The sequence below is a fragment of the Grampus griseus genome (assembly GCF_964374135.1).
Source record: "Grampus griseus genome assembly, chromosome: 14".
Classification (NCBI taxonomy): domain Eukaryota; kingdom Metazoa; phylum Chordata; class Mammalia; order Artiodactyla; family Delphinidae; genus Grampus; species Grampus griseus.
In genome coordinates, this window is record NC_139008.1 from 83,073,915 (window position 1) to 83,088,437 (window position 14,523).

General features: G+C 54.8%; 1 protein-coding gene across 1 annotated transcript in view; it reads right to left on the minus strand.

Annotated features, from left to right (window-relative positions):
• Positions 1-945: 945 nt before the first annotated feature.
• The window catches only part of BMP7 (bone morphogenetic protein 7), an 87,909-nt gene continuing 74,331 nt past the window's right edge, over positions 946-14,523 (minus strand). The window contains exons 4-7 of the mRNA XM_082671012.1: positions 11,243-11,440; positions 6,396-6,472; positions 4,877-4,987; positions 946-1,725 (exon numbers count right to left, since the gene is read on the minus strand). Coding sequence (XP_082527138.1) covers positions 1,576-1,725; positions 4,877-4,987; positions 6,396-6,472; positions 11,243-11,440 — 536 coding nt within the window. The 3' untranslated portion in view covers positions 946-1,575. The remainder of the gene's footprint in view (positions 1,726-4,876; positions 4,988-6,395; positions 6,473-11,242; positions 11,441-14,523) is intronic.

The following is a 14,523-nucleotide window of genomic DNA, read 5'->3' on the forward strand; positions in this document are numbered from 1 at the left end:
CAAGAGGGAATCACAGCAACACCCCCAGATCTGTCAACAGACAAAACAAAATGTAACAAAAACACCGACTCTTCCCCATTGACCAGGCAGAGTGAAGGCTGCAGCCCAAGCTACTGAAGAAGAAAACATAAAAGAAAATGAAAACAGCGTCCCTGTGTTTCCAGGAACCAACTCAATCAACATGGAGAAGCAGTTTCCCACTAGACCAGATCCCAGGGGCCACAGGCCTCACCGGGATAACCCTGTTCTCTGTTCACAGAGAGCCTGGTCGTCTCCAAGCCTGCACTGCAGCTGGAGGCTGGGTGCACGCCATTTAGGGGACCCACCGGCTAAGGCAAGGGAGGCTCACGCCAAGAGCCGCGTCAGAAATGGCACCTTCGAGTCAGGACACTCTCACGACAGCTTCTGGAGGCTTCTGTTTGAGATTCACATCTGCACACCCTGCATCCAGCAGACCTCCCACTGTGTCACCTTTCCCTTACTTCAAGGGGCCGATCCTTGTGCAGAGTCCTCAAAAAGGGGTCTGCGAACGAAAAGAGGTGACCACGGAGGCCCTCATCAGAGCCCAGACTCCAGGACGCTGCTATCGATGACCAACGGAGGAGCTGGCTTGGGGGACTGACGGTCCCCCTGCCCACCCACCCCTGTTGAAGGCTAGCGTGCTTCTGAAAGTAGGGCTATGGTGGCCGGAACTCAGGATCAAGCTGCAAGTTCTGTCCTGAGCTGTCCGCCTCCATCTGCCAACCCTCCCTCACTTCCTACCATGGGAAGCGTTGGAAAACCAATTCCAGGCGTCTGCCGGTGCTTCACGTGCCTGTTTTAATTTCTGCCACCACGCACTCAGCTGAATGATGGAACCTATTTATTCTTCAAGGTCAACTCCAAGCAGAAAATTTCCCTCTCCCCTGCTGGCCAAATCTTGGCTTCTGGGTGAGTTTACGTAAACAGTGGGCCTGGGCAAGCCTCAGAATGAAACCGGAATGGCACAGAGAGGGGGCCTCCCCTCCCTCCGCCGGCCACAGCTTCTGTTTATGAAATCAGAGTAAACCAAGAAATGGGGATAAATTGTTTAGGAAAATATATCTCTACCATCCTAACCATTTTCATTCATTCGTTTTATTGTGACATTTATTACAGGGACTTCCGCGTTAGTCTCCCTCTCGCACAGAGACGAACGTGCCCACCCCTGGCCGCGGCCCCTTCCCCCCGCTGCTGGTGGCCGGGCTGAAGGGTGTCATCATTACCCCTGGGAACGAGTCGGTGCATAGCTGAGACTTCACAGCCAGCGATCGGGGCCCAGCAATTTTTCTTGATATATGTTTTCCCTGTTAGGTTTTTCCTGCAGCAGCTTGTAGGATCTTGTCTGTAGGATGCCAACGAAAAACGGATCAAAAGCCATCTCCTCTCAGATTCCTTAACGCTCCTACAGCGCTGCAGCTGGAGAGGGGGACGGGAAGGCCTCGCGAAAGGCAGCTGGGCTGCGGGCTCCTCGCCGAGGTGGTGGGAGACGCTGGGCGGCGAGGGGCCCAGGATCTGCAGAAACGTGGCCCCGAAGCGCCTGACTTCCAGGAGGGGCTAGTGGCAGCCACAGGCCCGGACGACCATGTTTCTGTATTTCTTCAGGATGACGTTGGAACTGTCATCGAAGTAGAGCACGGAAATGGCATTGAGCTGCGTCGGAGCACAGCAAGGCTTGGGCACCGATTCCGGGTTGATGAAGTGCACCTGGAACACACACCAAAACGGTGGCAGCGGTGAGAGCCGGTGAGTCACTCCTCCCTGGCCTCAGTATTCCTAGAGGAACAGGTACTGCTTGGACAAAAGTGCCCCGCAGGTGACACTCACCGGTCACTCCCAGTTCTAAGTGTTTCTGGGTAACTAACCCAGTTCTGGGGTTATTCTTGATTCACAGATGAGAGAGCCAAAGCATAGAGGGTCACCCAGCACATGGCTAGGAAGACACTTGGGGCCAGGATGTGGGGCTGTCCTGTGCACGGCAGGATGTCTGACGGCATCCCTGGGCTACACCCACTAGAATTCGGAGGCACTCCACCCCACCCCCGCATCGTGACAACTAAAGATGTCTCCAGACATTGTCAAATGTCCCCTGGGAGGCAAAACTGCCCCAAGTGGAGAACCACTGGGCTAGACGAGGGTTGGCCTGCAGGCCGATCCCTGCTCCACCGCCTGTTTTTACGAATAAAGTTTTATTGGCACAGGCCACGCCCATTCATCTACACGTCATCTGTGGCCGCTTCTGCTTCTGCATTACACAGCATCTGTGGTGAAGAGGTGCAGCACAGACTTTCCGCTCTCGAGGTTGAAAATATTTACTATCTGGCCCTTTCCAGAAAAAGGTTGCCAACCTCTGGGCCAGACCTGTCCTGTCCAAGAAAACTATCACGCAAACCACATGTGTAATTTAAAACGTTCTAGCAGCTACATTTTAAAAGGTGAAAAAGAAAGAGGTGAAATTAAACCGTATGTTTACTCTAATCCCAGATTTCAAAAAATTATCATTTCAACGTATACTTAGCATAAGGAATCATTAATGAGATATTTTACATTTTTTTTTATACTAAGTCTTCAAAACCCAGTGTGTATTTTGTAGTTGCAAAACATCTCGATTCAGACTGGCCACGTTTCAAGTACTCACTGAAGAGGCACCACACAGAAGTGGTCACTGTATTGGATGGTGTGAGTCTACACTATATTAGACTGTTCTGCATCTTAAGCAATAAAAATGAGAGGCAAAGAATTTGGGCAAACCCTTGGGTGGACGTCCACAAGAAAGGAGAAGGTCCAGAGGTAAGAACGAGGAAAGGAGTCAGCCAGTTGCCCAGGTTTATTGTTCCGCCTGGCTCGTGGGCGCCTACGCACCTTACAGGTGGTGGGGCTCGGGGACAAACTAATTCAAACGCCGGCAGCGGCCATGCAAGCGCCACGGATGACCAAACTGGGCCAGGAGTCAGACCATAGGGGACGGTGAGGACCGGGGCAAACCAAAGGGAGATGGACACAAGCTGCCCAAAGCCAGTGCGATCGGATGTGCCGAGTGCTCAGGCCAGCTGTCAGTCCTGTTTTGTTTTTATGAGAAACTTCCAGGTTTCCAACACACCACGTGGGCCAACCGGAAACCCTGTGGATGACCCTCCGCCCCCAAGCCCCAGTCTATGACCTCCCACGTAGGTCAGCGTGCTTTTTAAACTGTTTTTTATGTTTAATCTCAAACCTTACAAATCTAAACCTTCCCCCATCTCCTCCATCCTTGAATAATGTTAAAGCAAATCCCAGATGTTAGCTCACTTCCTCTGCATTTCATTAGGACTCTCTAGAAAGCAGGGATTCACTTCCTTTCAAACATGACCTTCGTTTCAGAATAATCAAAAGACTCATTCTGATCCCAGAGCTTTCTGGTGAATTGCAGATGGAGAGAGTGTCACAGGGCGGCCGGGCTTCTGCTCCGTGGGCAGGGCTCAAAGAAGGGTGGAGGTGTGCTCCTGGCAGCCTGGGAGACACCCCCGTCACTCTGGTCCTCGGAGCAGGACAGAACAGGGGGACACTGGCACGGGGGACAAGTTCAGGCCAAGGAACAGGCTGGGGTGACTCTTCATTTCCAGCCTGAAGACCTTCAGTCCTGAATAGGGCTTCAGAGTTTACTGCTGTGGGAGCGGGGGTCCTGGCAAAGCAATGCTTCAAAAAAGAGGCCTTCCCTCAAAGGGCAGAGCCTAATCCGAATAAATGGAACAGGGGAGCGAGAAGTAACACACGGGGCAGGGACAGGGAAGAGGGAGGCAGGTTACTAAGCAAAAGAAGCACAGAGCTCTGCAACAGACAGACCCGTGGTACAGAGGAGATGGGCCTGGGTAGTGAGCTCTCTATCACTAGAAGCATTCAAGCCAGAGAGGATGACCAGTTGTCAGGGAAGGCCCAGATCATTCACAGCAAGGAGGAAGATAAACAACGTCTCTGAGCCTCAGCTTCTAAGCTAAAGAACAAAGTCTCTAACTCGTATCACTCTTGTTGTTGGTAAAGTAGTAAAAATAACATCTGTTGAGTGTCCTCTGTGCTGGATACCCCGTTAAGAGCTTTAATTGCATCATCACACTGAATCCTCCAATGACCCCGTGAAAGTTCAAAGAGCCCCATGGCTGCCCCCCATCTCTCTACCCTATTGTCCTGTTTGCCACCTTCCTGTCGTTCCCCTCTCTGTTCTCCCTGAAGTTCCCGCATTTGTTCACTTGACTGTTTCCCTGCCTGGAAAATGAGGCTCTGAGGGCAGGGACCACGTCTGTGATGTTCCCTGTATGTTGTTCCCTGCAGCGTCCCCAGCTGTCAGCGCAGGGTCTACATGTAGTAGATGCTCAATAAACACCCTTGAATGGCTGAACCACAGAGTTCAAGGCCAGGAGGCAAAGCCACGAGCTCTGGGAGGGGATGAGCCCTCAAGCCTACCCGACCTGGAGGAAGCCCAGACGTTGCAGGGCCTGTGGATGTGCATGCTGACAACCAGGAACAGCGGTCGCCTGACGGAGGCAGGGTCAGGGCGACCGCCGTTACGCACAGTGGCCTTTACCCACGATACCTTTAGGAGCCCACGAAACTGTTCTAACTGCTTCTAAAATTAGGAGAAATAAGGGCACTCTAGGGTTGAAGACATACACGAAGATTATAATACATGTTATTAACTATAATTTCTAGTCTTGTTTTATGGAGGTAGGGCCCACGAAAGCAAAAGTGCCCTGGGCTCCTGAAAGCCATGACGTGGTCTTGGCCAGAGACCTGCTGTGGCCCCAGCTCGGAGGAGCACGAGGTGGGATGTGGTGGCCCTGCTCCCCCAGCTGCCCACACCCCGGCCGGCGCGCAGGCCACTCACCAGTGTCTGCACGATGGCGTGGTTGGTGGCGTTCATGTAGGAGTTCAGAGGGAAGGCGCACTCCCCCTCGCAGTAGTAGGCGGCATAGCCTTCGGGCGCTATGATCCAGTCCTGCGGGAGAGAGCGGAGGACGAGGCGGGGGGCGGGTTCAGAACCACGTGGGAAGTGGGAGCCGCAGGGTCCTGCCCTCTAGGTCGAAACATTCCTCCTGTGGGCCAGACTCCGAAGCTCCCAGAGGTCAAAGGCACGGCCCACCTCCTCCTGTGCAGCTTGGGCTCCTACAGAGGCAGCCTTCCATGGTCCCAACAGACTGCAGAGTGAGGGAAAGACCACCGGGGGCTGGGCTGAGCCCAGAATGAACACTTGCTCTTCATCGGAAGGTGGCACAGAGAGGGGTGATTAGGGTGGCATCAACCTTACCCCTGCTAGGTGGTAACCCGTGGGCGGTTTGCTTTAAACAAAGCCTCCAGGCCTCACTTCACCCACCCAGGAGAGACGTGACAGTACAGCCGACGCAGCACAGTGCCTGGTACACGTGTGCGACTCTGTAAAGGACGCACGTGGTCGGGTTAGCACAGAAGTGTTGTGCTGGCAACACATATGCCCCTCAGGGACTCGAGTGCATTTGGGGCTCTGTCCCAGCACTAGGACGCAAGCACGGCCTGGCGCCTCTTAGACCACGGATGCTGTCATAAGAGTGAGGACAAAATCACAGGAGGACTCCAAGCCGGCTGTGTGCACAAGTGCCCTGGGGGTGTATCTGAGGACATGATGACCTGGGAAGAATCTGGACCCTCCCACTGAACTACAAGCTCGCTGAAGGGACAACAACAAAACCAGTGGTCCTAAGGGTCTTACGATGACAACACCCTTTCCGGGGAAATGTGGGCTCCGTGAGGGCAGGCACATTGCTATGCCCAGGGCTGCTCCTCTAGTGCCTAGAAAAGGGCCCAGAATGTCATAGATTCTCATAAATAGTTGAGATACTCTTTTTCTAGGATTCATCCCCTGCCCTGCTCCAGTCAAATGATTCCAGAGGGGCAGCCACAGTCCTAGGACATGACCCCAGCCCTGAAACAGCTGATTGGTTCAGGAACAAGCACCTGACCCGAGCTGGGCCAATCAGCACCTTCTCTGGGAACTGGAATCACAGACGGGGGAGGGAGAAGCAGACAGGGCAGAGGGGGGTAGCCCGTCCTCCAGGCAGCTGGATTCCAGCTCACGGACTCGGCCACGTCTGAGGGAAGCAGCCAGTGCAGGATGCAAATGGGGTTCACGTGGAGAACGAGGTTCAGAGTCCACAGTGTTTGGGTTTCTGGTTCTAGCTTGAGTCTCAACCGTGTTTCTGCTCTTGGGTTTCATGGGGCGTCCCTAGAGCCTCTAGTTAGGACGCGATACTGGAGTCTCAAGAGATGAGAAACACGGCTCACTGCACATGCGGGACCCAGCCCCACCTCCGGGGGAGCCCACACTGGAGGCCTCACACATCCGGGGCCGATCCAGCCACCGCCGCCCTTACCTGCCAGCCCAGGTCCCGGAAGCTGACGTACAGCTCGTGCTTCTTACAGGCCTGCCTCTGGTCGCTGCTGCTGTTTTCTGAGGAGCGGCACCGGGGGGAGGAAAAGGAAATACACACAGATTAGAGTTTCCTCAGTCTAAGACAGCGGTGTGATCCCAGCAAACTCTGAAAGCTGGAGGGTGATCTTCCTGACACAGAAGCCGTTCAAGCACCTGTAGCCTCAAAACTCGTTTCCATCCCCAGCAAACGGCCTCTGTAAGGGAGGCCCCCACGCCCCCGTCTCTCTCACGCAGTCTTAGCTCACAGCTCTCTCTGGATCCCTCTGTGGACACTGTTTTCTCTTGTCTGGATGTGGACGTCTGCGTGGATTCCGTGTGGGAGTCCATCTCCATCCACATCCCACACGCTGGCTGCAGGAGCCTGCTCGGAGCGGTTGCTTCCACTCAACCTCACTTTGTGAGGCCCGCCCACCTCACGATGCTCAGCCCCGAGGAGCGGGCAGCAGGAGACACGGACAGGGCCTGGGACAAACCCCACCATCGAGAAGAAAGGACAGGGCGAAAAGTCAAGCCCCACTGACCTTCCAGAAAAACAATACTGAGGTTTCTCTGAGGAACGAAAATGATGCACTGGGGTTTTCCAGAAGTATGTAAAGTTTGTAGGAACTTTGGGTTAGGAATTGAGCCCTTGTAAACATGTAGAAATCTGTTTATCTCTCTCTTTGTGTCTATGTCTCTCTCTGTCTCTGTCTCACACACACACACACACACACACACACACACACACACACACACACACACACACAGCTGCCACTGCACAACCTCCCCTGAACCCAGAAGCTAGAGGGATTCATTTTTTTTCTTAACCACGACCTGTCTCTCCTCCGCCTAAAACTTCCCAGGGGCTTCCTATCAGCCTTTTTGAATATCCCCAATTGTACATGTATCTTTATATCTAGAGCTCAGAAGAGCAATTTTTAAAAATGTACAAACCAATGAGGAAAGGACACAATTGATGATGACAGAATTGCATGTGTCTTTCTAGGAGGGATCCTGGCTCCTAGGAGACACTCAGGACCAGTGAGAGGATCTCAGTGAGGGGGGCCAGGACTGGGGGGGGGGTGGGAACAGCCACCTTCGGGTATCTCGGGCCCTCATTACCTCGGGGCCTGGTATGTCATTCATTCATTCATACAAATTGTTAATGTCTACAGATTTGCAGGTGCTGTTTTGGGCAGTGGAGCTACAGGTGTGAACAAAACAAAGCCCTGCCACTGAGGGGCTTATCCTCCAGCGAGAGGCAGATAATGACCAAATGAGGAAACACCAATTCCATTCCATCTAGATGAGCGCCATGGAGGAACTAAGGGAGGAGAGGAGGACGGGAAGGGCGGGCTGAGGGGTCTGTGCCATGGGCGCTAACCAAGGCCTTCCGAGGAGGCGATGTTCTTCGTGTAAGAACGAAAGGAAGTGAGAGGGCGGGCCAGGGAGGAATCCAAGGGAGGAGGTCCCAGGATGAGGACGGAGCAGGATGGAGAGGAGGGTTAGGAAGTCGGCAAGAACCAGGACAGGAGTGGCAGTTGGCAGAGGGACGGGCAGCAGGCACTAGAGCCTTCCAGGAATGAGGAGGCAGCACTGGGGTCAGCGGCCGGCGGCGTGCAGGGGGGAGGTCTGCTTCGCTGGATTGAGCTCCACGGCTGGGGGGTGGGGAGGTTAGGGAGGATGGAGCAGGAATGGGGAGTCCTGGGCCCCCCTTCCCCACTTTGGGACCTAGCCTGAGGGCCTTGAGATAGAGAAAACCAGCTGCAGGGGTACTAGGGCTGCTGGAGGGCCAGGTGGTCACTGATATACAAAGGTCAAGCTCAAGGGAACCATCAGAGGCGAGCCCAGGAAACTTCTGGACCATTCACTGTGCCATATGGAAGGCACAGACACTGAGTGGAAATCCAGGAAGGCCTCCATTGCTGTGGCCATGCCTGTGGCCCCAGGCGGCCACCCCCCAAGCCTTCTTCCCCTCCTTCCTTGTAGGGAGGCAGAAGGTAGAGGGGAGAGGGGGGGAGTAGCCCTCAGCCCAGTGATGTTGTGTGAAGCAACCTGAACAAGACAAAGGTCTGAGCACGTTAGCCTAGGCCAGGGATGTGGCAAAGAAGCTGTGCGTGGAGGGCCAACACTGCTGGCTGTTTGTTGCCTGAGTAAAGGAGGATCTGAAGCTTTGTGTGGGCTCAGTGAGAAGAATGTGCCAGGATTGATTAGCAATGTCTGCCATGAGCAGAGGAAGGGCGAGTAGGGACCTTACTGCCACTTTTCCCAGCCCTGTCTGAAAACAAAGCAATGATACGTGGCTTCATGTTGAAGCCCAAGGCCCAACAGACCAAGGACAAGAGCAGCTCATGAAGCTAGTTGTGGGCATATCAGTACGGGGTGGGCCCTGGCCCTGCCATCAGGGACCTCAGACACCTGGGTCCTTCAGGCCTCCTTGGAACGTGGCTGCTCCAGGAAGAAGTGGTTGGAAATCCTATTTCACTCTGACCTCTTACTAGCAGAAAGACGAGGAAACGGAAGAAAAGAGATGCTCAAGAAGTAGAATCCTAGTTCCCCTGTTCCTCCTGTCCTGCCCACCATCCCAGGCCGCAGCGGCAGGCAAGCAGGAGTGGAGAGGCAACTGCTCACCCACCTCCGCAAACTCGGCCAGAGCAGCTGAGAAGTTACAACCGGTGCTGGGACTCAGCTCCCACCCCCGTGGGTCATCTGGTGAAAATGGCTAATGACTAGGGAGTTGGGTCCAGTCGTGGGTGAGAGGCAAGTGGAAGGGAGGCGAGGGACCCAGTTTCTCACCCCAAACCACACGGTCTGAAGAGCAGCGGAAGGCCTTTGCGGGGTGGGGCTGGCCTGCAGGACGTGTCTCTCTAGCACACAAGGGCTGCCACAGCAGAGAGGATTCTACTCATGTGGCCCTGCAGCAGGATTCCCAGCTCATCACAGGAGGCAAAGCACTTCAACCGGGCATGTGTGTTCAAACACACACTCAGAGATTCTGGTTTACTAAGCCTGCAGTGGGGCCCAGGCTTCAGTATTCTTTTAAAATTAAACTCCCAGGCAGGGTTTAGGTGAACTTCAAACAGGGCCAGGAAGTAGAAATCCAGAGCAAGGAAGTAGATCCCAGGCAAGGTAGAACAGCTGCCACATGAGACAGTGAGAGCTCCATCCTGTGGGGTTATGTAAGTGCAGACTTGATGGGGGTCCTCACCAGAGGACGCAGTGGGGGAAGCTGAGTGTCCAATTTTAAGATTTTGAGACCAGTCCCTCCCCTTTCACTACCTCGGTTAGACCGTTACACCTGACAGACCTCTGAGCCACGGGAGTCTCCGCGGGGATGACGTTTGCTAGCCCTTCCTGCCTGATTGATATAGAAAAGCCTCTCATAAATCTTCCTATTCCAACCCTCCCTGAGTGCCCCGCCCTGCTCCCCAGCATTCTCAGAGCAGCCAGAATGAGCTTCTTATCAACCCCACCCCGAATCATAGCTGGAAACTCTGCAAAGGCTTCCAAATTTGCTTTGGATGAAATTCAAACTCAAGATGTGGCTCCCGAGAGGACACTTGACCGTGCTCATTCCCCAGCCCAGCCACATGGCCTGCCCCCCTCCACCCTCCCTCCCAGAGCTGCCCCGAAAACTCCCTCCACCTGCAGGTCCCACTGCCTGCAGCACTGGCCTCCTGCCCACCGGGCCTGGCCCCTGGGGCACCAGCTCGCCTCGGAGCTCTCAGCTGGCAAGTCTTCTCTGAACCACCCCCTCAAGAGTCCCTCGTCACCACGTTCCAACTCCCGGGCCTGGTGTCAGTGTGGCTGTGAATGATGGCCGCCTCCTGCCCATCCTGAATCATCTCTGCACCACGGCTGGGCTTTCACTGGTGAATCCCAGCCCCCAGGAGCCCAGCGCAGAGGAGGCTCCTAACACAAATGAAGAGATTCAGTTGGGCTTTGATTTGGGGGATCACAGATTCCCTCGGAGCAGCCTAAAGAATAACGGATGCACCTGCCAGAAAAGAATCTAAAGATCCTTTTCGATTCAAAAGCTCTGCACACAAGCTCGGAAGCCACACGTACCCACTAGTACCCACCCAGCAGGATGCCCTGCTCTCGAAAACGTCACCAACCGCAGTAACTGTAATTTTCTTTTTCCTCGAAAAGGAAAATGAACAGAAATTTCAAAATTGTCCAGGTAAGGCAGAAGAAGCCATTGACAATATAAGTGAATCTGAGGGTGGCGGCCGCTTTCCCACCTCGCCATCACCCTTCTAAACACCCCCCATGTCTCCCTTCCACGCTTCCTCCGACCAGCCCCAGGCCTCTCCCAGCTCACGATGAACCCAGAGCCGGGACGGCTCCACAGGAAAATCGTACCGGCCGTATTCAACAAGTGTTAAAATTTGCCATGAGTTTCAACTGTTTTTCACTTGAAGAAATAAAACTAAAGATGCAGCACACTCCCCCCTTTTCCTCCTCCCCGCTCCCCGGGCAGCGGCCTCCCTCCCTCTATTTATTTGGAGCTATTGTTTCGGCCGCTTAGAAATTTACATGATTGGCATCTTGTTACACTCATGTTTTGCTACTTGCATTTCGAAATGAATTTATGACACAATTTATACCCGGAAGACGGTGAGCTCTGGGGTGGAAGGGATTCTGTGGGCTGTGCTTCCTGCTGCATTGGTTCCAGAACCATCTGTCAAGCACATGCGTGGATTCTGAGTCCCACCCCAGCTGGGGTCCCACAGGGGGCCCCCTGTGGGCTCCTCGAGGGCGGGGGGGCGGGTGTCCACGTGTTAACCCTCCCGCCCCCAGGCGTACCTGCGACGTTGGCCACCCGCAGGGCTTCCTGGTTCTTGGGTGTCTTGGAGCGGTTCTGGCTGCGCTGCTTGCCCCCCGTGGAACGGGTGCTGCGGAGGTGGACCTCGGTGGCCTTGAAGAAGGCCACCATGAAGGGCTGCTTGTTCTGGGGCCCCTGCCGCCCGATCAGGCCTGCCAACTTGGGGTTGATGCTCTGCCCTAGACAGGAAGGAGTCAAATGCACAGAGGAGCGGTTACAGGAGAGGCGGTTAGTGGGAAGGGCTGCACAGACTCCGTTTCATCCGAGGCTCGCGATCCATCCGCGCGCCCACCACTCGTCCATCGCAAGTGTGGCCTCAGCTCTGACCCTAGCCAGGTTGCTTTAGAAGCTTGGAACACAGTGGGAACCACAGAGAGAAAATTCCCTGGCCCCTGGGTGCGCCCACTGGTGGGGAAGGCGGCCAGGAAACACGCAGGGCAGGGAGCCCGTGGTGATACGTGTGTGGAGACAAACGGAGCAGGGGAGGGGTAGGACGCTGATGTCTGCAGAAGGACTCCAGCTGGTGGAAGTTCCACTCGCATCTCATTGGCCAAATCAGGTCATGCGATCCACCTAAATTCAAAGGGTGGGGTCAGTCCCGCTTGGTGCCCAGGTGGGTGGGAACAGTCACAAGCAGCCCCAGTGACTGCCACCTTCTGCGCGGAGGGACCTCTTGAGCAGAGAGGTGGGTAACAGCGAGGGAGGGAGCCACATGTCAGGGAAGCGGGCAGTGCAAAGGCAAAGGCCCGGAGGTGGCGGGGGCGCAGTGAGAAAATTGGCCTCCTCTTGGAGCAGAGACTAAGGGTGAGAGGGCCGGTGGAGTTCAGGGCAAAATGGTGGGCACAGCAGGGGGCAGAAGCAACGCAGGGCCCTGGGGGCATCAGCGAGCCCTTTACCTTTATTCCGTTTACTCCCACAACTTCATGTCCACCCAGAACCTCAGGATGCGACCTTATTTGAAAATAGCATCTTTGTAGATGTAATTAGTTAAGATCATACTGGATTAACGTGGTTCCTAATCCAATGACTGGTGTCCTTAGAAGGTCACGTGAAGACACGGAGATGCACGCGCGCACACACACACACACACACACACACACACACGGCAGCCTTGTGAAGACAGAGCCCAAGGAACACCGACGGCCACCAGAAGCTGGAAGAGGCCAGGAAGGACTCTTCCCTGGCGCCTTTGGAAGGAGTGTGGCCCAGGACACCTTGGTTTTGGACTTGCAGCCTCCTGACCGTGACAGAATAAAGCTGTGCTGCTTTGAGTCCAGGACACACACCCTGTCTGCATGAGTGGAAACCACGGGGTGTTCGGCTGAGGAGTGGGCAGCTGCAATTGTTTGTAAAAGACCAACCCAGGCCACTGCTGGAGACTGAACTGCAGGGGGCGAGGCTGGAAGTGTGAGTCCGGGCAGGGGCGACGGAATAGCGCAGGAAGACGTGACAGGCACTGGACGGGGGGCAGTGAGGGCAGAGGCGGCCGGAAACCCTCAGACCCTCGATGGTTCATTTTGAAGTTCATCTTTAGAATTTATTTTATTTTCAGTGTCTTGTTTTGGAATAATTACAGATTCACAGGAAATTGTGATACAAATTTACAGGGAGGCCCCAAGTACCCTTCAGGAGGTGGGGAAACCAAGGCGGAGGGTAGGGGTGGGGAGAAGACCTGGGAAGTGGAGGACAGAGGACAAAACAGTGCGACTGAGCAGTTCCTCTCTGAAATCCCCACCGGACGCACGAGGAAAACGGGCAGGGGACAGCAGGACATCCCAGCCCAGGCCTGGCTCCTGATCTAGGGGGAGAGACAGCCTTGGAGCCAAGACGTGCTCTGGCCCGGGGCCCGCCTTCCTGGGTTCACGCCCCACCTCTGCCACTCAACACAGATGCTCCTCCCAGCAGAGCTCTGCACGCCGGAAGTGCTAACCACCAGCTAAGGGCAGCGGTCCAGGCCGGAGTGGAGACTGCACCCCGGGGAGAGCGTGTAGCTGGACAAGCAACGTGAGGACCGAGCCCAGATGCCCCGTCTCCACCCGAGAGATCCGGGGAATGCGGCAGAGGCTGTGCACGAGTGCCCGACGGGGAAGGATCTGGAAGAAGCTTGAACAGGAGGAAGGGGTATGCCGGGAGGATGTGGGGCTCTGGATTCTGGGGAAGAAGGCGGATGAAGCAGTCATAGTGTCCTGTGCTCTGCGGGCGGGTCGAGTGTGACGGGGACCTAGAACAGGCTACCAGCTCCGGCAACGATGAGACCATTGGCCAGTATATACTTAACATCACATCTGGTGGTGATAAGTATTCCAAAGGAAGGTAAAGCAAGAGGACAAAGAAAGCCCATCTCACTCATGACAAAACAGCTCAGAGAGGCTGAATAACTTGCCCGAGGACACCCAGCTTGGAAGCAGGGAAGCCGAATCTGAACCCAGGTGAGGCTGCTTAACCACAACAAATACGGTGCCTGCAAGTTGGGGGAGAAGAGTCAGAGGTCAGCGAAAGCAGTGCTTCTGAAGGCCCTGGGCCCGTCCACATCTGGAATCGGCTTCACCTGGAGCCTTCCAGACGGGCCAGATGTCCCGAAACCCAGCCTCCCAAGGACCAGACCAGCATCGGGGGTTCTCTCTGGCTGTTTAACAACAAATGTTTAAAGAGGGAGCTCTTCCACTCACCACTACTTTACCTTAGTCGCTTTTAATGCCGGCTTTCCTGCATTCTTTAGTGGGGTTTCCTCGAGTTCACCCATCTATAATTTGAATGATTCTATAAAAGAAACCATTAAAGCCGAGCCCTTAGGAATTGCGTCCCCCCGGAAGGCTTTTAGGGCAAAATAAAAATGCCTCCCTGAAAACCTGATCCCGTTCCAGATCCAGTAAACCCAAGCACTGGGGGCAGTCGCTGGGCATCTGAGGGAGGGTGTCTGGCTCGATCTGGCCACTGTCAGGACAGGCACGTCCAGGGACGCACAGCCTCAGCTGAGAAATGGGCAGACAGAAAGGAAAGAAGAGGGTCTCCAGGGGGTTGAAACCCACATCTGCTGCTGACCAGCCTGTGTGGGCTGAGAGAGGGGAAGTCACGTGCTGGGGCCTCCATTTCCTCATCTGTGAAATAGGGATGATGCCATCTGTCTCACCCATGCCCTCTTTTTTTCTACCCAACCCAATTTTTATTTAGGCAGCCGTGCCTTAGAGTGACTCCAGCCTGGCTATAGAGGGCAGGACCTGCGGCCTTATACGCGGCAACCAACCCTCCAGCTACAGCGACT